This window comes from Macaca mulatta, chromosome 8, assembly GCF_049350105.2.
Source record: "Macaca mulatta isolate MMU2019108-1 chromosome 8, T2T-MMU8v2.0, whole genome shotgun sequence".
Lineage (NCBI taxonomy): Eukaryota > Metazoa > Chordata > Mammalia > Primates > Cercopithecidae > Macaca > Macaca mulatta.
The window spans coordinates 30,535,798-30,557,449 of NC_133413.1; the positions used below are offsets into that span (position 1 = coordinate 30,535,798).

Consider the following 21,652-nt stretch of genomic DNA (forward strand, 5'->3'; position numbering starts at 1 on the left):
TTTCCTTATATCTAACTCTGTACACCTTGATGGATTTTTTACAAGGTGAGCACATGTACATCAAGAAATAAAGCATTACTAGCTCCTCAGAAATCCCTCTTTGTCCCCTTCCTGTCACTACTGTCCCCTCCCCTCCAGGATCACTACCACACTGGCATCTAATACCACAGATTAGTTTATTGTATTCAAAACACAATAAACTAATTTTATATAATAAAATCATACCATATCTACTCTTTTAGATCTGGATTTTTCACTCACATTATGTTTGTGAAGTTTATCTACACTGCATGTAATTGGAGCTTATTTGTTCACAGTGATGTAAGGTATTGTGTGATTATACCACAAAATCTATTCTATTGTTGATGGGCAGTTGAGTATATTTCAGTACTATTACCAAAAAGTTTAGTTTTTTTTTTTTAAAGACAGGGTCTTGCTCTGTCACCCGGACTGCTGTGCAGTAGCACGATCACAGTTCACTGCAGCCTCAAACTCCCTTGGCTCAGGTGATCCTCCCACCCCAGCCTCTAGGGTAACTAGAACTACAGGCATGCGCCACCACACCCGGCTAATTTTTTGTATTTTTTTGTAGAGACAGGGTTTTGCCATGATGTCAAGGTTGGTCTCAAATTCCTGGCCTCCAGTAATCCTCCCACCTCAGCCTCCCAAAGTGTTGGGATTACAGCTGTGAGCCACCACACCTCACCAAATTCTAGATCTGTGTGTGTGTCTTTTGGTAACATCTCTATGCATTTCTGTTCGATGTATACTTTAGGAACAAAACTGCTGAGGCATAGAGTACATTGTTCAGCTTTAGCAGACACTGTCAGTTTTCTTTTTTTTTTTGTTTTTGAGAAAGAGTCTCCGTCTGTCGCCCAGGCTGGAGTGCAGTGATGCAATCTTGGCTCACTGCAGGCTCCACCTCCCAGATTCATGCCACTCTCCTGCCTCAGCCTCCCGAGTAGCTGGGACTACAGGCGTCCGCCACCATGCACGGCTAATTTTTTTGTATTTTTAGTAGAGACGGGGTTTCACCGTGTTAGCTAGGATGGTCTCGATCTCCTGACCTCGTGATCCGCCCGCCTCAGCCTCCCAAAGTGCTGGGATTACAGGTATGAGCCACCACGCACGGCCGAAACTGTCAGTTTTCTAAGGTGGTGATACCAATTTAGACAACCTTTGAGTGAAAATATAACCAAAAAGAGGAGTAACTATTGTGTGTTAGCTTCATGGTAGTAGAGCAACAATAACATGAAACACAGAAAAATGTTCATAATATACCCTTGGGTGAGAAGAATCTGACAACAAAGCTGGGTATTCAGCTACACAGAAAACACCCATTTGTTCTGTGAGGGAGGAAGAAGCCTTTAGTTTTTGAACTGAAATGTTATTTTCATCATTAAAAATGTACATATATGACTGACATAACTGGGAAGAACACTCTGCCAATACATAAACCCAATTCAAAAAGGTAGTAGTATGTATCAAAATAAAATTCCTCATGCGGTCAGTAGAACAGAAGCAGGCTATGAATTGCATGAACATAGTACAGGCTAAGCATCCCTAATCCAAAATGTTCCAGAATCTGAACTTTCTGGGCACCAACATGATGCTCAAAGGAAATGCTCACTGGAGCTTTTTGATTTCACACTTTCAAATTTGGGATGCTCAACCAGTAAGTATATTCCCAAATCCCAAGTCTGAAACAATTCTGTGGCCCCCAGCATTTCGGGGAAGGGCTGCTCCACGTGTGCAACAGAAAGTGTTAATAGAAGGAAAACAAGTGAAGCTTGAGTTAAAATACTTCCCTGCGTCTGACTTGGGAGGCAGAGGGGTCTACAGGTTTACTGGGGGTCTGCTGTGTCTCACGACCTGCTGCCTGCATCTGCATCAGGTTACCCACACTGCTTCCTTTCCATGTCCCAGTGATTTTGTTTTCTTACCTCTGCATGAGGAAAAGGTGGTTCTGGAAGATACACCTTACTCTGTTTGTTGTGACAAAGCCTATTAAAGAGGAAAAACACAGCAGCATGTGAGGAGGAGCACACGGTGGCATCTGTTGCCACCTAGAGGCAGCAGTGCAAATATTAAATACTGAAATTTATTAAAAATTTCCTGCCAGCGAATTTCCCCGTGAATGAAAGGCAGTGCCTACAGAGCACAGACATATCTTGTATTTTTTTAAACTTTAGAAAATTTCTCAATACGTTTTTTATTAAAATATAAACTTGTTATTTTGGAATAATTTTAGATTTAAAGAAAAGCTGCAAAGACAGTACAGAGTTCCCATGTCCCCTTCACCCTATGTCCCCAGAGTTAACATCTGATATGACTGGCACAGTCATCAACTAAGAAATTAACATCAAGACGTGACAATCAACTAAACTCCAGACTTCATTCAGATTTCACTCGTTTTTCAATTCATGTCCCTTTTCTGTTCCAGGATCCAATCCAAGATACCACAGTGCATGTAGCTGTGATCAATTTCACAAAGAAAGTGATTTACACCTTGAGACATGGCTTCTGTTTTTGTCTATGTACTCTTTTTTTTTTTTTTTTTTTTTTTTTTTTTTGAGACAGAGTTTTGCTCTTGTTGCCCAGCTGGAGTGCAATGGCGCAGTCTCGGCTCACTGCAACCTCTGCCTCCTGGGTTCAAGCGATTCTGCTGCCAAAGCCTCCCAGGTAGCTGGGATTTCAGGCTACAGGCACCCGCCACCATGCTTGGCGAATTTTTGTATTTTTAGTAGCGACGGGGTTTCATCATGTTGGCCAGGCTGGTCTTGAATTGTTGACCTCAGGTGATCTACCCGCCTTGGCCTCCCAAAGTGCTGGGATTACAGGCGTGAGCCACTGTGCCTGGCCCACACACTCTTTTTAACAGCAGCATTGTTAACTCCAACGAGAGAAGAACAAAGGATCGTGGGCTAGAGACACTGTGAATGTTTTTGGTAATTTACGTTTGCTTTTTCCTAGTCAGTTATGACTTTACAATACTGAGATGTCTGGATAAAGCAAATGTGGCAAAAAGTTTAGTTGATAAATCAATATATGTGAGTGTTGTGCAGGTTTGACATTTAAAAAACTGTCCTACTTAGAGGGGAGGAGCTCAGGGCTTCAGGGCTTGGATTTTGTATTAATACATTGTATCTAATTTTTCCTACCCTTAGTTTCATTTACCTGTGGTTTAAAAAAATCACTGTATACCCTACTTGGAAGATATAAATATGGAAGAGCAAGATGCTTTTGGAGGGTTACCTTATATTATCTAAATAGATACTAGTTCCGTCTTTACTTCTAGCTCAGAAAGACAAACATAAAGTGCTTGGTTCTAAACTTATTTTTATTGTTCCAAAGGACATTATCCTACATCCATTAAAGGCAGAGATTAGGGATACCGAAGAGATCACAATATGATTAGAGATTGTGAAGCCCATCTACATAACACTTAGGCCAGTTCTGCTAACAGATCCTTCATGCTCTGCTCTAGAATCTTCATGCAGGCACAGCAGACAGCAACCCACCCCCTTTCTAAGACAGAGGTTGAAGGACCTGATTAGAGTTTGCTTCTTCTGGGGATAGCTGCTGGAGTTCAAAAGGAGATCTGTGTATACCAGATTATCAGAAGAGTGAAGAATAAATGATGCTTCCAGGATCATCTCTAATTGGGAATGTGACAGACCCTCCTGCTCCCTGATGGCCGGACCTCAGGTACCACACACTCTTCCACTGCTTGTTCAACAAAGGATCAGAGCCAGGCGCTGTGGCTCAGGCCTGTAATCCCACCACTCTGGAAGGCCAACGTGGGTGGATCACTTGAACCCAGGAGTTTGAGACCAGCCTGGGCAACATGATGAAATCCTGTCTTTACAAAAATTAGCTGGGCATGATGGTGACACCTGTAGTCCCAGGTACTCAGGAGGCTGAGGTGGGAGGATTGCTTTGAGACCAGGAGGTTGAGGCTGCACTGAGCCGTGATCGTGCTACTCCAGCCTGGGTGACAGACTGAAAGCCTGTCTCAAAAACCAACCAACCAACCAACCAACACTCCAAACCCCACAAAAGATCAGAGAGGTCTGTCAAGAGCTATTCCCTCCCATCTCCATCCCCTGCAAAAACAAAACCAACCCAAACAACCAAGCCTCTTAGCTTGGAGCAGGGACAGACACTGGATAGCAAGGGGCTGGGCTTCTGCAGGCATCAAAGCAGGACCATGCAGAAGCCAGAGCAGAACCCTTGAGAATGGGAAACACAGAGCCAGGGAACCAGAGTGGCAGGGAGTAAGCCCAGGACAGCAGGCCGGGCCTGAGGCTGAGCACAGAGCAGCCAGGCTGTGAGGCACCCATTCAGAACACCAAAGAGGAGAGGAAGCCAAACGTCAGAACAGGCTGTGGTGGTCCTGGCGTAGGGGCCTGGGACTTGCTAAGTTAATGCAAGTCTGGAGCTAGCAGCTGTCCATTTTGGTAACTAAGTTCCTTATTTAGGGAGAAAGGGTGCTTTTCAGCAAGGCTGCATGAAAGAGAACAGCACAGTGAAACAGAAATACAGAGAAATCTCCCAGGCTCAAAGATTCCCCTGCCTCAGCCTTCTGAGTAGCTGGAACTACGGACATGCACCACCATGCCCTGCTAATATTTTAATCTTTTGTGGAAATGAGGTCTTGCTATGTTGCTCAGGCTGATCTTGAATTCCTGGTCTCGAGCAATCTTCCCGTCTTGGCCTCCTAAAGTGCTGGGGTTATAGGTGTGAGCCATCCTGACTGGCCTCTTCTACTTCTTTAACTATTTGTCTTCACACTTTTCCTAAATATTTGTTCTCTACTGACCCCCAAAATGCAGGCATTACTTAAGTCCATCCTTTTCCCACTGCGTGTTCTTCTAACCTGAAATCCTCTCCCCAGGCAATCCCATTCATTCTTGTGGCAATCCCAGCCACTCACAACTACCTCAATGCTGAGGACACCCAACCTGTGACTCCAGCCTGGGCTTCTCAGATCTTTGAACTGGGCAAGTTTCACCTGCACATCCCCTGCCTCAGGCACCGTGAATGCCCTCAGGGACAAAACCAAACTAAGCTAACCATCCTTGCTGTATGCACCTACCCTTCCTTTATAGAATCTATTTTGTTTGGGGCCAACACGATCTACCACACTAGAAATTGCAGTGTCAATCTCGATTGCTACCATTTCTGTGTCAAGTAACCAGTAAGTACTGCCCGTTGTATTTCCTCATCGCCTCTCAAATCGGTTCCTGCCTTCCTTTCCTCCATGATGGTAGAGACTGGAGTCTTCTGTCCCTCAGCCTCTGCAAAGACTATTGTCTTATACTTCAGTTTCACCCACTCCCACCACCCCCAACAAACTTCACATAAATGCAGAAGGCTCTATATAAAATGCACATATAATCATGTTCATTTCCTGCTTAAAATCCTCCAATGAATCCCTACCATGGACAGGATCCCTCTAGCCTCGTACCCTGCCACTCCCCACCCTGAACTTCATACTGAAACAATAAAGAACTATGGATAGTTCTCTGAACGAACCAAACCATTCAAACCTCCCATCTATGTCTTGGCCTGTGTTATCCTCTTGACCCACACTATCACCCCCAGCAGCCCACCCAGCTCATCCTTAAGTAGGGTTTCTGTCTGGCTGATTCTTGGTCATTCTTCAGGAGCACCTCCTTCCAGAATGCCTTTCTTAAACCCCCAAATGGGGTCACCACCCCTTCTCTGAATACCATACACATATACATAGGTGTATGCGTGGGTATGTGTGTATATATCTCCATCAGATTATTTCCAAGTGGTAAGAGGTTTACACAGCTGCCTCTTCCTTCATGGTACACATTCCTCAAGGTCAGGGACCTCTTTGTATCCTCAGTGCTTTGGCACTTAAAGGTTTATGGACTGAACTAAATACAACTACAGATGGAAACAAGAATAATATGATCTCTGAGTTTAGGAGTCTATGGGAGGAATATTTGAAAGGCTTAAAAGACAGAGACACATCTCATGTCTCAGCATGGGAAAACTACTGCAAAGATGCTGATTTGTAATTTATAGGTTTTGTGGACTCAAAAAAATATTCTGAAAACTGGCAAAGTGATTCTATAATTCTTACACAAAAATAAGTAAGCAAAAATAGCTCCAATAATTCTGACTAAGAAAAATAATAGAGAAATGTACTTTACCACTGAGTACAATTATAAGTGAGGCTGCAGTTATTAAAATATATTGGCAGTATGTTGGCCAAAGAATGAATGGATCACTCAATCAGGGTAGTCTAGAAACAAAATCTAGTACATATGAAAGTCTGGCATACAACATTAACACAAGTCAGTTGAAAAAGTTAACATTATTCAGTAAATAGTACTTGGACAGGTAACTACGTGACTATTTGGGAAAAAAACAAAGTTAATGCTTCTCTTCATACTCTATACTAAAACACATTCCAGATAAAATAGTTAAGGGATGATGTAAAAAAAGAAAGAAAGAAGCTACAATAAAACTGAAAGAAAGTAGGTTTAGCCATGTGACACCTATCAGGCAAGAATTTTCTAAAGATAATATCAACAGAAGAAACTGCAAAAGAGACTAAAATTATCAGTATAAAAAACTAAAAAAACTTATTGCAAAAAAACAAACAAAAAAACCAAAGGCCTAAATGCAATGTGGGACCCTGGATTGGATCCTGAACAGAAAAAAAAAAAAAAAAAATTGTGGAGAAACTGGTGCAATCACAATAAAGATCAGAGTTAATAATAATGTACTAATGTTATTTAGGCCGGGCATAGAGTGACTCATGCCTGTAATACCAGCACTTTGGGAGGCCAAGGTGGGTGGATCACCTGGTCAGGAGTTCGAGACCAGTCTGGCCAACATGGTGAAACCCTGTCTCTACTAAAAAATACAAAAATTAGCTGGGCATGGTGGTGTGCACCTGTAATCCCAGCTACTTGGGAGGCTGAGGCAGGAGAATCACTTGAACCCAGGAGGCGGAGGTTGCAGTGAGCTGAAATCGTGCCATTGCACTCCAGCCTGGGCGAGAAGAGCAAGACTCCGTCTTTAAAACAAAAAAACAAAAAACCAAAAAAAGGTACTAATGTTATTTTAAAAATTTGGATGAATGAACATGGTCACGTGAGACATCAACATTAGGGGACACCGAGTAAGAGGTATACAGGACCCCTCTGTACGATCTGTGTACTTCTCTGTAAATCTAAAATCATTCCAAAGTAGTAAGTTTATTATTTAAAAATTGGAAAAAAAAAGACAAAAATGTGCCAAAATAAGAAAAAAAAAAGTCTACCTAAATATATCCTTAATACATATATAAGGAGTTTGAATAAATGTATGAGTGATGTACAAAACCTCTAACAAGTAAATGGGCAAGAAGAGAACGATTTTACAGAAAAATCTTTCTGGAAAGCAATTTAGATGCAGATAATAAGCATTAAAAACTATTTATACCCTTTGTTCCAGTAATTCTACTTTTAGTAATTTACCTAAAGCAAAAGATGTCACCATATATACAGAGATATTAATTGAACATTTGTTACGAAAAGCAAAAAAATTGGGAAAAGCCCTTCCATCCAGTAGTAAGAAATAGTTAACTACATCATACTATATACAAATGATGTACAAATGATGGAATAATGTAGTCATGTAAAATTTATGTTCTTAAAGATTTGATGCTTTAATATTTATTTTTTTTCTTTTGAGACGGAGTCTTGCTCTGTCACCCAGGCTGGAGTGCAGTGGCTCGATCTCGGCTCACTGCAAGCTCCGCCTCCCGGGTTCACACCATTCTCCTGCCTCAGCCTCCCGAGTAGCTGGGACTACAGGTGCCCGCCACCACAACTGGCTAATTTTTTGTAATTTTAGTAGAGATGGGGTTTGACCGTGTTAGCCAGGGTAGTCTCAATCTCCTGGCCTTGTGATCCACCCACCTCAGCTTCCCAAAGTGCTGGGATTACAGGCATGAGCCACTGTGCCTGGCCTCTAATATTTAATTTTTAAAAGCAGGATTCAAAATTAAATATTCAGTAAGATACTGATATAGGAAAAAGAAATACATCAGAATGCTAAGAGTGGTAAGTTACTTCTGGATAGCAGGATTATGGGGTCAGTTTTTTTTTTGAGATGAAGTCTCCCTTTGTCCCAGGCTGGAGTACAAAGTCGTGATCTCGACTCACTGCAACCTCTGCCTCCCAGGTTCAAGTGATTCTCCTGCCTCAGCGTCCCAAGTAGCTGGGATTACAGGCACCCACCACACGCCCGGCTAATTTTTGTATTTTAGTAGAGATGGGGTTTCGCCATGTTGGCCAGGCAGGTCTCAAACTCCTGACCTCAGGTGATCCACCCGCCTCGGCCTCCCAAAGTGCTGGGGTCACAGGTGTGAGCCACTGTGCCTGGCCGGGGTCAGTTTTTTTTTTTTTTTTTACTGTCTTCTGTAATTTAAATTTTTTTCTATGGTAAACACATATTACATGTATATTAGAAACTAACAAATATCTAAAAACCAGAAACACAAAAACAACCTCCTCTCATTTTTGTATTCTCGACTTCTGTTGAATAAAATATTCCAACAACATAAAACATATGTGGTGGGTGAAAACTGGACTTGAAGAGTGCACACCCTGCTGGGATCCAAGCACAGAGGCCCACAGGGCTGGCCCAGGGAGTTATCTTCTTCAGTATTTTTATTAAGGATCTGGAAGCAGAAATTCAGAGCACACTGATGAAATGTGCAAGTGATACTGAGGGTAGACTGCTCATTACTCAAGATGACCTTCCTCTGTTGGGGAAAATGAGACCCTGTTCACAAAGGATAAAATTCACTGGGTACCAATAAAAAGTGACAAAGGGCCAGGCGCAGTGGCTCACGCCTGTAATCCCAGCACTTTGGGAGGCCAAGGCAGGCGGATCACCTGAGGTCAGGAGTTTGAGAACAGCTGACTAACATGGTGAAACCCCGTCTCTACTAACAATACAAAAATTAGCCGTGCATGGTGGCGGGTGCCTGTAATCCCAGCTACTCGGGAGGCTGAAACAGAATTGCTTGAACCCAAGAGGCAGAGGTTGCAGTAAGCCAAGATTATGCCACTGTACTCCAGCCCGGGCGACAGAGCAAGACTCCGTCTTAAAATAAACAAACAGAAAAAAAATGCTACAGAGAAGAATAATTTGTACATAGGATAGAGAAGCCTGTATGAGTCTAAACACAGGTGGGGTTTAGAAAAAAAGACCACAGAAGGGAATGAAAAAAGTACTTTAAAAAAGCAAGGGTTGGGAGCAGCATAATTGAATATGTTACGAGAAGGTGATGCACAAATTCCTTTTTAATTAGAAACTCAGTACATGCTGTGTCTATCTGGTTACCTCACGACTAAAAGGATTAAATGCACCCTAGACTGCCTGTGTCACAGTCCCAGAACGTTTGGGAAGCACCATTCTAAGGCACCATTGGGATATTGTACAAGTTATTTCCCACTTCTCCCTTTATTTTTGGTCTGGTGAGTCACATTCAAACATGCATCTAAATAACTCTAAAAAGGTTCACTAACTTCGTATTGTTTAATATTTTGCCAACTCTAGGATTTGATCAATTTTCTGATGTAATAAAATTTTGTCAAATATCATACTATTGCAACTTTAAAAAATCTAGTTTTTCTTCTCAGATTTGGTACTATACATTTTAGACAACATGAGCTTGGGCTTGAAAAATTTTTTTAACTTTTAGAATGTCATTTCACTGAGTAACAGGCAGAGGGTGACATTTGAGTAGTATATAAGATTTTTGTTACCAATTTTGAAAGTGCTGGGCTAAGGTAAGTCTCTGCCTTACATGCTTCCCTCTTTGACAACTATTATTCTAAACTTAGCAATGCCACAGTTTTGGCTTTTAATAATGCAATCTTATCACAGAAAGAAAAACAACAAAATGAAATTTCCATAGTAATGTGAGAAAAAACAGGATTATTTTTATTCTTACTGCTTGAATGTCCTGAATCAAATAAAATTCATAGAAAAAAACTACTGACATACCACTCAGCAAAGATCTGGGAAAACTCCAGTGAACTGTTGGCCACAGGGGAGATGAAGTAGAGGGGGACACTGGAGAGCCCAGCTGAGTCGATGTACTGATACAGGCACTCCAGGAGGTCATAGATCACTCCAGAAGGGTAGCAGGGAACCAACACGTTTCCTCCATTGCGGACTGTCAGAGCTAGAAAAGTGGATGCCAGAGGAGAAAAAACATCGTATCAAGAGGGCAGTGTTATAGACTGTAACTTGTAAAATAAGATTTGCACTTGTTTTCCGACTTCTGTTTTTATGATTCACTCGCCTGTCTAATAACCTGCTTCTTTTGAAGAACACATCAAAGCAGGGGATGCTATAGGCTGATACTGATTTTCTCATCACTGTCTAATCTAGGTCCCTGGGAATAGAGCATGTGATTAGGGGTTTGGGTTTTTACCAATGGCAGCTGAGCTTCAGAACAGAGCCTCCAAGCTCCTTCCTGTTTTAGATCCTGCTCAAAAATTTGCTGGATTTGTCTCTGTTCAGTCTCTGAACATGGCTGAATGACATATAAGGAAATAGGCCAAGTTTTTCTGTTTGAGTAATATTTGTCTGCAGGAGTTAGTAGTATTTTCTTTCATTAACGTTTGTCTGCAGGAAAATCCCCTATACTTTAAGTACTTAGGCTCACCTAGATGCTGTAACTTGAGTGCTGGTGGACTTGCTATTGCTAGAGTATGGTATTAAAGTAGGGTACAGTGGAGAAAATCAACATAGCTGGTTATAGCTCAAGAGCCTGGCTCAAATCCTACCTCTGTCCCAACCCACAGGACCACAGGAAAGCCACTACAACCTTCCCTGGCCTCAGTTCCTGCATCCGTTACACGAAAAGAATGAATGAGATCAGTAATTTTCAAGCTTCAGTTTGCATGGAAAATGTCAGAGAATATGTTGAAAATGCAACTTTTCTTCTGGGTGTCTCCTTTCCCCAGAGATTCTGACTTACCAGGTAGGGCCCCCAAATTTGCATTTTTAATAAGTAATCCCATTGGTCTTAAGGAATGTGGTTAGTGGACCCCACTTTGGGAGACTGAATTAGAAGTAAGGTTCCTTTCAAGCCTAAAGTTCTTCGAGTAGATGATTCTAGACTATAAACAAACATACAAACCAAGACTATTTGAGATTAGTCCAATTATTTTTCTAAGGTAAAAATAAATTACCTTTGGGTTAGTATCAAAGAACAAAAACAGACTATGTTTATTAGCATGGCCAAGTGAAATTTCTAAGAACAGTGCCTTCCATGTAAATATAAGAAGATGACCACTTCTTCTTCCTAGAGCAGAAGTAGTATCACTTAAAGTTGCTAGAGCTGAAGGTCTGAGCTCATTAACTTAGCTGTTATGGACTGAATGTGTGTGTCCCCCACAAGATTCTTATGTTGTTGGCCTAACCCCCACTGTGATGGTACAGAGAGGCAGGGACTTTGGGAAGTGATCAGGTTTAGATGAGGTCACAAGGGTGCAGGCCCCATGATGGGATTCATGCCCTCGTAAGAAGAGAAAGAGAGGCTGGGTACGGTGGCTCACACCTGTAATCCCAGCACTTTGGGAGGCCGAGGCGGATGGATCATGAGGTCAGGAGTTCGAGACCAGCCTGGCCAACATAGTGAAACCCCGTCCCATCTCTACTAAAAATACAAAAATTAGCCGGGCACGGTAGTGTGCACCTGTAGTCCCAGCTATTCAGATTTAGTGAGTTATATCTGAAGGAAAATAAATTTCTTACAGGTAGAAAATGACCCATACCTCTCTTAATTTAGCCTTTCTCCAAAAGAAGAAAGAATAAAACCAAGCAAATATTAGTGGGGAAAAAATATACCTGTTTGGCTGGGTGCTGTGGCTCACACCTGAAATCCCAGCATTTTGGAAGGCCAATGTGGGCAGATCGCCTGAGGTCAGGAGTTCCAGACCAGCCTGGCCAACATGGTGAAACTCTGTCTCTATGAAAAATACAAAAATTAGCCAGGTGTGGTGGCACATGCCTGTAGTCCCAGCTACTCAGAAGGCTGAGGCAGGAGAATCACTTGAACCCAGGAGACGGAGGTTGCAGTGAGCCAAGATCATGCCACTGCACTCCAGCCTAGGTGACAGAGCAAGACTCTGTCTCAAAAACAAACAAACAAACAAACATATATATATATATCTGTTCACTGTATTGCTGTTGTGAGTTCAAAGTGTAACATTCTTTTCTGTGCTATTATTTGCAAAGATGTACTGCCTCCCTTCTTCGACAACTGCTACCCTGTAAGCACTCCTTCCCGCATTATTGTAAAATAGTATATTTATTATTATTATTATTTTTTGTTTGTTTGTTTGTTTTTTTTTTTTGAGACGGAGTCTGGCTCTGTCGCCCAGGCTGGAGTGCAGTGGCCGGATCTCAGCTCACTGCAAGCTCCGCCTCCCGGGTTCACGCCATTCTCCTGCCTCAGCCTCCCGAGTAGCTGGGACTACAGGCGTCCGCCACATCGCCCGGCTAGTTTTTTGTATTTTTTAGTAGAGACGGGGTTTCACCGTGTTAGCCAGGATGGTCTCGATCTCCTGACCTCGTGATCCACCCACCTCAGCTTCCCAAAGTGCTGGGATTACAGGCTTGAGCCACCGCGCCCGGCCAGTATATTTATTATTGTAAAATAAATGCAAGATAGAGCATCCAACGTAAGATGAGAGATGGTTGCACACCTAGGTTGCTGCAGAATTCTCCCACCATGCCATCTGGGTTTGCAGTGGGGATCTGGGTAAGCCCTGTCAGGACAAGAACATCGCTGTTTTTGAGAGAAGCTTGGTCCATGGGCTGAAAAAGAACACAGAAATATGGTTGGTAATTTTAAAAGGAGCATTACCTGCAAATAGTGAAAGAATAAGAGAACACAGACATTGCTCTTTCTATGTTGAACCCATCATCGAGTTCTCTTACGTTCTCTAAGGAATAGTCTGTCCTTAACCACTGGCTGCCTAAGTTGGGTGGGGACTGATGGCAGGAGGCAAGAGGAAGTTTTACGCAGGGATGAACAAGTTCTGTATCTTCACTGGGGCAGTGATTATATCAAAATTCAGTTTTACACATTTAAGAACTTTATGTTTCACCATATATACATTTTACCTCCATTAAAACAAGGTATCTTGTATTTCTGTAATGCTTTCTTCGTTTCAAAATGCTATCTCACATGTCATCAGTGGTTCTCAAGCTTCATGTGAGTCAGAATCCCCTGGAGGGTGTGCTAAAACACGGATTGCTGGGTCCCTCCCAGAGTTTCAGATGCAGGTTGGGATGGGGCCTGAGAATCTGCATTTTCACATGTTCCCAGGAGATGCTGCCATTGCTGGCCTGGGGGATCACACTTTGAGAAGCATACATTATAGAATTTGATTCTTAAAATAACTCTGAAGCACAGGAAGTAAGCATACACTATGGGAATATGGAATTTGGGACTCAAAGAGGTAAGGAGATTTACACTAAATCCCAGTGGCATAGAAGCCATGAAGAACCCTGGATTGGGAACTAGAAGGTCAAATCTACTCCCAATTCCATGACCAGCCTCATGACCTCAGTCATGGCTCTGAGCTGAGTTTCCTATAAAATGGGGCTATTTCTTGACCCATCTCCCTTAGATGACTTCTGTAAGTCTCATAGGTTAACATCCATGATCTTGTGAACTAGGAACTCCCAGGGCACACTACTATGTGATTCTTAGGATGCTGTGTTTTTATTTTTACTCACCACAGCTTGAATTTAATTTTGATTGTTTTCCAATCATTTCAAAAAATATTACCCTTTCTAAATAAATTAGGATTAAAATAAGAAACCAAAATGAGGGCCCATGGATTAAGAAGCTGGAGAGCTCACAGGAGAGCTCATAAAGATTTCCATGTGAAATGCATCCTCTCCTCGTCTCCATTGAAAATACCCAGTGGATCATCAGAAGAAAAAAGCTAGCAACACAGTTTACTATGAAGGCCTATCCCTCTTTTTTCTGTCCCACCCAATTTCGCAATAAATAAAATTCCAAATAATAGCAAAGTCTCAACATCTGCATTGTGGTCTCCGAGGAGCTGTGCCTTGAGTATTTTCCTTTCACCTTCTATTATATATAAGCATGGATACATGAGCTTCATTATTTTTTAAATAACATAATTGTGGTCCTACGTTATAAGCAGCTTTATAACCTGAAAAACATTTACTATGAAAACAGAAAAAGGCCAGTGGTGAAGACAGCTATATGTGAATAGCTTCTATTTTCTATTTGCACAAGTATATTCACACAAGTATGTAAGAGCGTTTTCTCTGCTTGGGCAGAACTCATCTATTTGTACTTCTCCAACAAATACATATGCATCCATTGTTTCCAGAGAAGAGAGGAAGGTAAGTACAGGACAGCGATTCTTAGCAGATGTGTAAGGGGCCTCAGATGATTTCTCATGTGCGAGTATCAACTGGAAAGAAACCAGAATGGTGACAAAGGAACCAAGCATCAATGGGTAGCAGTTAGCTTAAAATGGCAACCATTTTATATGGACCTTGTTAGAATGAACCAATAATGATCCCGAGGGCTGAAGGGAGATGAGGGACTTTAGAGGATCCAGGAACCTTCTGAAATGGTATATACAATTCTGTGTGTGCCTGTGTATACTTTTCTTTTTTCTTCTCATCTCGGCTCACTACAACCTCCACCTCCCGGGTTCAAGCGATCTCCTGCCTCAGCCTCCTGAGTAGCTGGGATTACAGGTGCTCACCACCAAGCCCAGGTAACTTCTGTATTTTTAGTAGGGAAAATTTTCACCATGTTGGCCAGGCTGGTCTTGTACTCCTGACCTCAAGCGATCTTCCTGCTTTGGTCTCCCAAAGTGCTGGGATTACAGTCATGAGCCACAATGCCCAGCCTCTGTGTATACTTTTCCATAAATTTAACTGGGTGGTGAAATGGGGCCATGATCCTAAAAAGATGAAGAACTGCTAATCCACACTTGAGCTCAGACATTTGAGGCTGCAGTGAGCTATGTGTGTACCACTGTGCTTTGGCCTGGCCGGCATTGCAAGACTGTCTCCCTCTCAAACAAAACAAAAGAACTACCGATCCAGATAAAAACATGTAACACAGGCAGGGCTCGGTGGCTCACGCCTGTAATCCCAGCACTTTAGGAGGCCGAGGCAGGTGGACCACAAGGTCAGGCACTGGAGACCAGCCTGGCCAACATAGTGAAACTCCGTCTCTACTAAAAATACAAATAATTAACTAGGCGTGGTGGCGGGTGCCTATAATCCCAGCTACTCGGGAGGCTGAGGCAGGAGAATTGCTTGAACCCGGGAGGTGGAGGTTGCAGTGAGCTGAGATCACGCCATTGCACTCTAGCCTGGGCAACAAGAGCAAAACTCCGTCTCAAACAAAACAAAACATGTAACACAGAGCAAACTCTGCAAACATCTCTGAAACTTGGCCATCAGCATCTTCCTCTGAATATTAAAGGACCGCCAACACACAAACAGAGGCAGTGCTACAGTACGAATGTCGCCGAGTGGGAACCATTTTAAGATACCTCATGATCAGTTCAGACTGGATGTTTGTAATTTTAGCCCTTAACTCAGAGACATTTCTCGTTGATTCCCAGGGCTACTGTGATGAAGCAGGCTTAAAAGGCTTTTAGTGACACTCTCCAAAGCAAGCTGACACCTCAAACATCTCCATTTCACCACCAAAGGGCAAATGTATAGATTACTGGTGTCAATGACCACTCACTGAGTGCTGCAAACGGGAACATTTTGTTCAAACACACACACAAAGAAAAAGCCATCTTGTCCAAGTACCAACTTAAAATACCTTACAAAGTTGAAAGTCATAAACAAGTGATTCTTCTTTTTGGTCACTTTGCAAGCCAGGGACCCCTGGCCAGCGACTCCCCACTCGGGCCTCACTCAGCCACGCTGGTGTGCCCCAGCTTACCTGTTACTGCTTATACCTGTGTTCAGTGGTGTCCGAGCTCTTGTACAGCGCCCAAGAAGAATGAGAATACACTGAACATTAAAGGGCGAGGAGGGTGAAGAAGAATTTTATTGAGGATGGAACAGCTCTTAGAAGAGAGGGGATGTGGGGGGTGGTCCCCCACCCCTGCAGTTGGGTGGTTCTCTCCTATTATTGACTGAGGCTGGGGTCTTACAAGCAGAGGATGCACAGTGCATGCTGATTGGTTAGTATGTAAAAAAGGTTAAAGCAAAGACACCAATAAAAGGTGAGTATCACAGTGTAGAAAACTAAGTAGGAAAGGGTAGGTATATGTAAAATAGGTGAAGGGTGGGGATCAATCAGGGGAAAGCGCACCAAACAGAAAGATAAATTCTCAATCCGAGTCCGAAGATTTAACTTGTAGCTTGGCTTTCAGGCTTTAAACCGTCTTTGGCTTGGAGGTGTGGTTTCACTGGGTACCCATCCTATCTGCCCAGGCATTTGGCTGCCTCCTGTTGCTCTCACAAACTTGAGGAATAATATTTTCATAAACCCCAAGCCTAAGAGGGCTGTGGCCATGGTGTCGGGCCTCTGATGCTTCATTTAGATTGAACACTTGGCACAAGGCATGAGAAGAAGACCTGGTCCCTAGAAGCTTATAATCCAGTTGAAGAAAACATTTATGCATAATTTTAGAAAAAGGATTTTTCAAAAAGCCACAGAAAGTATAACGCAAATTTTCAGAGTTTGCACTGAGTATACAGATGCCAAGAGGAATGCAGACTAGCAAGCTGCACCAGGCCAGGTGAGGTCAGTAACACATGGCTTTTGGCAGATGATGTTTTGCTCCAGTTTTCTTTTCTTCCTTGGCTAAGGAACTTAAGACTCAATTTCAACAGCCTGGGTCACTCACTGCCTTTGGAACATCTCCCGGACATCTCTCCCTTCCCCAATACCAAGTTGTCACTTTAACATGTGCGCTGGGGCTTCTAATACTTTCTATCTCAGCACTGATCACTCCAAACTGAAAGTACTATTTACTTGTCTGTGTCCCCCACAGGACTCTGAAGCTCCGTGAAGGCAAGAACTTTGTTTCCCTGTTGCCTAGCAAAATGCCTGGCATACAGCATTTGCTAAACAAACATTTGCTGAATAGATGAATAAATAAAAAGAACATGGTCTGGTAGGAAACGTGAGAATTTCACACTGGGAAAGAGTGCAGTGGGAGTCAGGAAGGTGAGAGGAAGCATGACCACTGCAGGATGGAGAGTGTACTCTGGGCTAGAGAAAGGAGTTGAGTAAAGAGAGTGCAATTGGTAAAGGACCAAAGTGGTCAGGATCATGCCCACTGACAGAGTGGGCAGTGAGGAGTCAACCTTCTGAAGCAGCAAATGACATTCTGGTAACAGCAATTACAGGAGATTTTGCTAAAGGAGGTAGGTGAGAGCAAACAGAGAACATTTTTAAGGCCCCTATAGCAGTCCAGACAGAGAGAAACAAATTATAATGTCATGGCAGGTGAGGAGATGGAAGCAGCAGATCCACTTGACTGATCACCTGCACCCTGGAGAAAAGTTCTGCATGTACACATCTTCGCCCACTATTACCACTTCTGTAAATTTCATGTTTCTCCTATAGCCTAGCTTACTCTGTTCCCCAAAGTAGGGGTTTAGGAAATATCACTAACTACAGGAGGTAATGAATGAACATCTAAACAAATGCACCATAAATGGTATACTTTATTTCTGAGAGAAGGAAACATTCTGCAGAGAGAAGCTGTATAGCCAGATAAGACAAATAAGATAGAAAGCATGGAAAGAAACAGGTGGAGAGCCAGTAAATTGTCCGGTCTCCCCCTCCTTGCTTCGTGGGACCTACCTCCAACCAATCCATGGACTATTAGTAGCTCAGCTTACCTGCCGCCCTAGCCCCCAAATATATTAGGCTTAATTTTTACTGTAGAGCTTCCAGATCAGGGCATAGTATTGCAGAAACAGCATAACATTTGGGGAAATTCAGGGGGAAGAAAACATTACAAAAAACAAAACAAACCTACCTAGCAACTGCCTTAGTTCTTAAAAATTTGATTTGGCTGGGCATGGTGGCTCATGCCTTTAATCCTAGAACTTTGGGAGGTCGAGGCAGGTGGATCACTTGAGCCCAGGAGTTTGAAACCAGCCTGGGCAACAGGGCAAAACCCCATCTCTACAAAAAATACAAAAAAATTAGCTGGCATGGTGGTATGCGCCTATACCTCTAGCTACTCAAGAGGCTGAGATGGGAGGATCTCTTAGGCCCAGGAGGCAGAAGTTGCAGTGAACTGAGATCATGCCCTTGCCCTCCAGCCTGAGTGACAGATTAAGACCCTGTCTCAAAACAAACAAACAAACAAACAAAAAACAAAACCCCAAAAACAAAAAACCTGATTCAAGAAATCCAAATTTAAGATATTTTCTTTAGATTTAAGAGAAGAAACTACATTACTGCCAGTCTTTGTTATTTATTTCTTATTTATTTTTGAGACAGAATCTTGCTCTATTGCTCAGACTGGAGTGCAGTGGCATGACCTCAGCTCACTGCCTTGGGCTCAAGCGAGACTCCCACCTCAGCTTCCCAAGTAGCTGGGACCACAGGTGCATGCCACCATGGCCAGCTAAGTTTTGTATTTTTTGTAGAGATGGAGTTTTACCATGTTGCCCAGCCTGGTCTCAAACTCCTGGGCTCAAGCAATCCTCCTGCCTCGACCTCCTAAAGTGCTGGGATTACAGGCGCAAGTCACCAGGCCCAACCAGTGCCAGAGTCTTTAAGACCTCAAGAAAATGAGCCAATAGGAGCATTCCCCTGACCTTCAAAGGGAAAAGGATCATGAAGTACAGGTGTGGGAATTGTGCCAGCTCTAGGAGACCTTCTCATAGGCCAACCACCATCTTCCAACCCCATGGATAAGAAGGAATTCCCACAGTGAAGAATAAAACATCATAAGCTCAGGGAATGACTGGGTGGAAAATGCCAATTCATTTTCTTTTATTTCATTTCTTTTTTTTTTTGAGACGGAGTCTCGCTCTGCCGCCCAGGCTGGAGTGTAGTGGCCGGATCTCAGCTCACTGCAAGCTCCGCCTCCTGGGTTTTATGCCATTCTCCTGCCTCAGCCTCCCGAGTAGCTGGGACTACAGGCGCCCGCCACCTCGCCCGGCTAATTTTTTGTATTTTTTTCTTTTTAGTAGAGACGGGGTTTCACCCCATCTTAGCCAGGATGGTCGCGATCTCCTGACCTCGTGATCCGCCCGTCTCGGCCTCCCAAAGTGCTGGGATTACAGGCTTGAGCCACCGCGCCCGGCCCTTTTATTTCATTTCTTAAACAAATTCTTTCCAAAATTCTAAGCCAGAGATTCTTAACCTGAAAAATAACAATGGGCTTCTGAGGACTCCATAAACTCAGGGTCTCCAGAAATAAAAAGCGAAGTCTGTGTCAATGTGCATAAATGTTTTATTACTTTTTTTGGAGTACTTCTCATCAGATTATTACTATCAGGCTTTTGGTTAATGACCCACAAAATGTTAAGAACCACTGCTTGAAGGCAGACATCCCCCTGTGGAACCCTTGCTTTCAAATCATCTCTCCTCCCCTTCTCCCTCAAAGACCCAGGAGCCTTAGAAACTAGGGAACCACGTGTCTTAGCTTCAAGGCCAAAAGTTATGTGGGAAGGAAACAGCCCACTGACTGGCGGTGCCTGGTTTTCCAAATTTATTCCTGGCCAGAGACCAAGGTGTTGGAGAGTCTTCAAGGCCTTCAGGTAACAGCTAAAGGGGTAGGATGGGTACCTTTCCAGGTCTGTTTTGTGGTCAGAAGGATGAGAAAAGATCAAAACAATAAACAAACTAAACCTAAACACAAATGAAAACATACTGCCAAGAGTAACAACAAAATACTCTACCGTGCCCAACAATTTTCCATACTTCAAATCTTAGCCTGGTAAGGACATCAGTGTCACATTCTATTATAGATAAGTTTCTAAAACTAACCAGACCAGGCGTGGTGGCTCATGCCTGTAATCCCACCACTTTGGGAGGCTGAGATGGGTGAATCACTTGAGCCCAAGAGTTCAAGACCAGCCTGGGCAATATGGTAAAACCTTGTTTCTAAAAAAAAAAAAAAAAAAATTAGCCAGATGTGCTGGTGCACTGTAGTCCCAGCTACTTGGGAGGCTGAGGTGGGAGGATCATCTGAGCCTGGAGAGTTTAAGGTTGCAGTGAGCCATGATCACGCCACTGCACTCCAACCTGGGCAACAGAGTGAGACTGTCTCAAAAATAAATAAATAAATTATAAAACTAAGCCCTAATGTCTAGGTATATGTAGCTTTTACTATACTATGCTGGGGAGTTTCACATCTAACACTCAAGTCTACCCCTGAAGTCAGGCAGAGTAGCCAAGAAGCTATTGAAATAATATGACTATTACGTTGCCTTTTCAAACCAACATAATACAAAATGTAGTATTCAAATACAGGTTCAAAAGTCACAAGCAAATCCAGTCATTTGATTTCCACAGTCAGAAAGGCCGCGACTTCAATTATCAAAAGTGCTTGCTAGTTATTGCCAATACATTTATGGGATCTTTCCAACAGGTGCTGCTTGTGTTGTTCTATTAGTATTATTTTTAAACTGTGTCCTGGGCCCTCTTTCTGGGCAGACTATACAACTGTTTGAAATAAGTTTTTTTCAGGAAAAAAGTTTTAAACCATTTCAATGTCCAACAGTGAGAAAGAGTTAAACATTTCATGGTATATCCACGGGACAGAGCACTAGACAGATATCATATGTCATGTGGTAGAATCCATGATGACCTAAGTAAAGTTCACTACACAGTTCATCAGAAAGAGCAGAAAAGCAGGCTGCAAATAGCTCTTAATGTTAGGATTCATACAATTTTTATCTTTTCTCTGAGATTTTTGTATTTTCCAAAATTACTACAATAAATACAAATTAAAATTTTCTAATCAGAAATAGAAGAAAATAATATTATTTCAAAATAAGACATCTACTATGACTCCTGACAAGACCACACATGGGCATGAGCTGCTGGCATGCTCCTAGAATCTATTTTTATTTTTATTTATTTATTTTGAGACAGGGTCTCACTCTGTGGTCCAGGCTGAAGCACACTGGTGCGGCCACAGCTCACTGCAGCCTCAACCTCCCTAACTCAAGTGATCCTCCCACGTCAGCATCCCGAGTAGCTGGGACCACAGGCGTGTGCCACCACGCCCAGCTTCTTTTTTGATTTTTTGTAGAGATGGGTCCCACTATGTTGCCCAAGCTGGTGTCGAACATCCTGAGCTCAAGCAATCCTCCCACCTTGGCCTCCCAAGGTGTTGGGATTATAGGCGTGAGCCAATGTGCTCTGCCACACTCCCAGAATCTAAACTGAAAGGACAGAGGTGCTCAGAAGCAAAGGCAGCTGACAAATGTGAGAAACTAAATCATAAATTCCTGGGGAATAAATTCCTGGGGAAACTAGGGGCCTTGGAATGAGGACAAAAGGGCAGGCAATAGCTTCTACTGCGGGTGGAGGAGAGGTTGCGCAAAAACCCTTTGTCCTTTTTTCTTTCCTCCATATTACAGTTGGCAGATTGTG

At 42.9% G+C, this 21,652-nt stretch overlaps 1 protein-coding gene across 9 annotated transcripts in view; it reads right to left on the reverse strand.

The window, feature by feature from the left end:
- The window catches only part of INTS9 (integrator complex subunit 9), a 128,016-nt gene that overhangs the window by 19,247 nt on the left and 87,117 nt on the right, over positions 1 to 21,652 (reverse strand). For all 9 annotated transcript variants that reach the window (XM_028852520.2, XM_028852519.2, XM_077943366.1 and 6 more), the window contains 3 exons: positions 12,759 to 12,870; positions 10,045 to 10,225; positions 1,944 to 2,004 (listed from right to left, as the gene is read on the reverse strand). In XM_028852520.2, the coding sequence (XP_028708353.1) occupies positions 1,944 to 2,004; positions 10,045 to 10,225; positions 12,759 to 12,870 (354 nt within the window). The remainder of the gene's footprint in view (positions 1 to 1,943; positions 2,005 to 10,044; positions 10,226 to 12,758; positions 12,871 to 21,652) is intronic.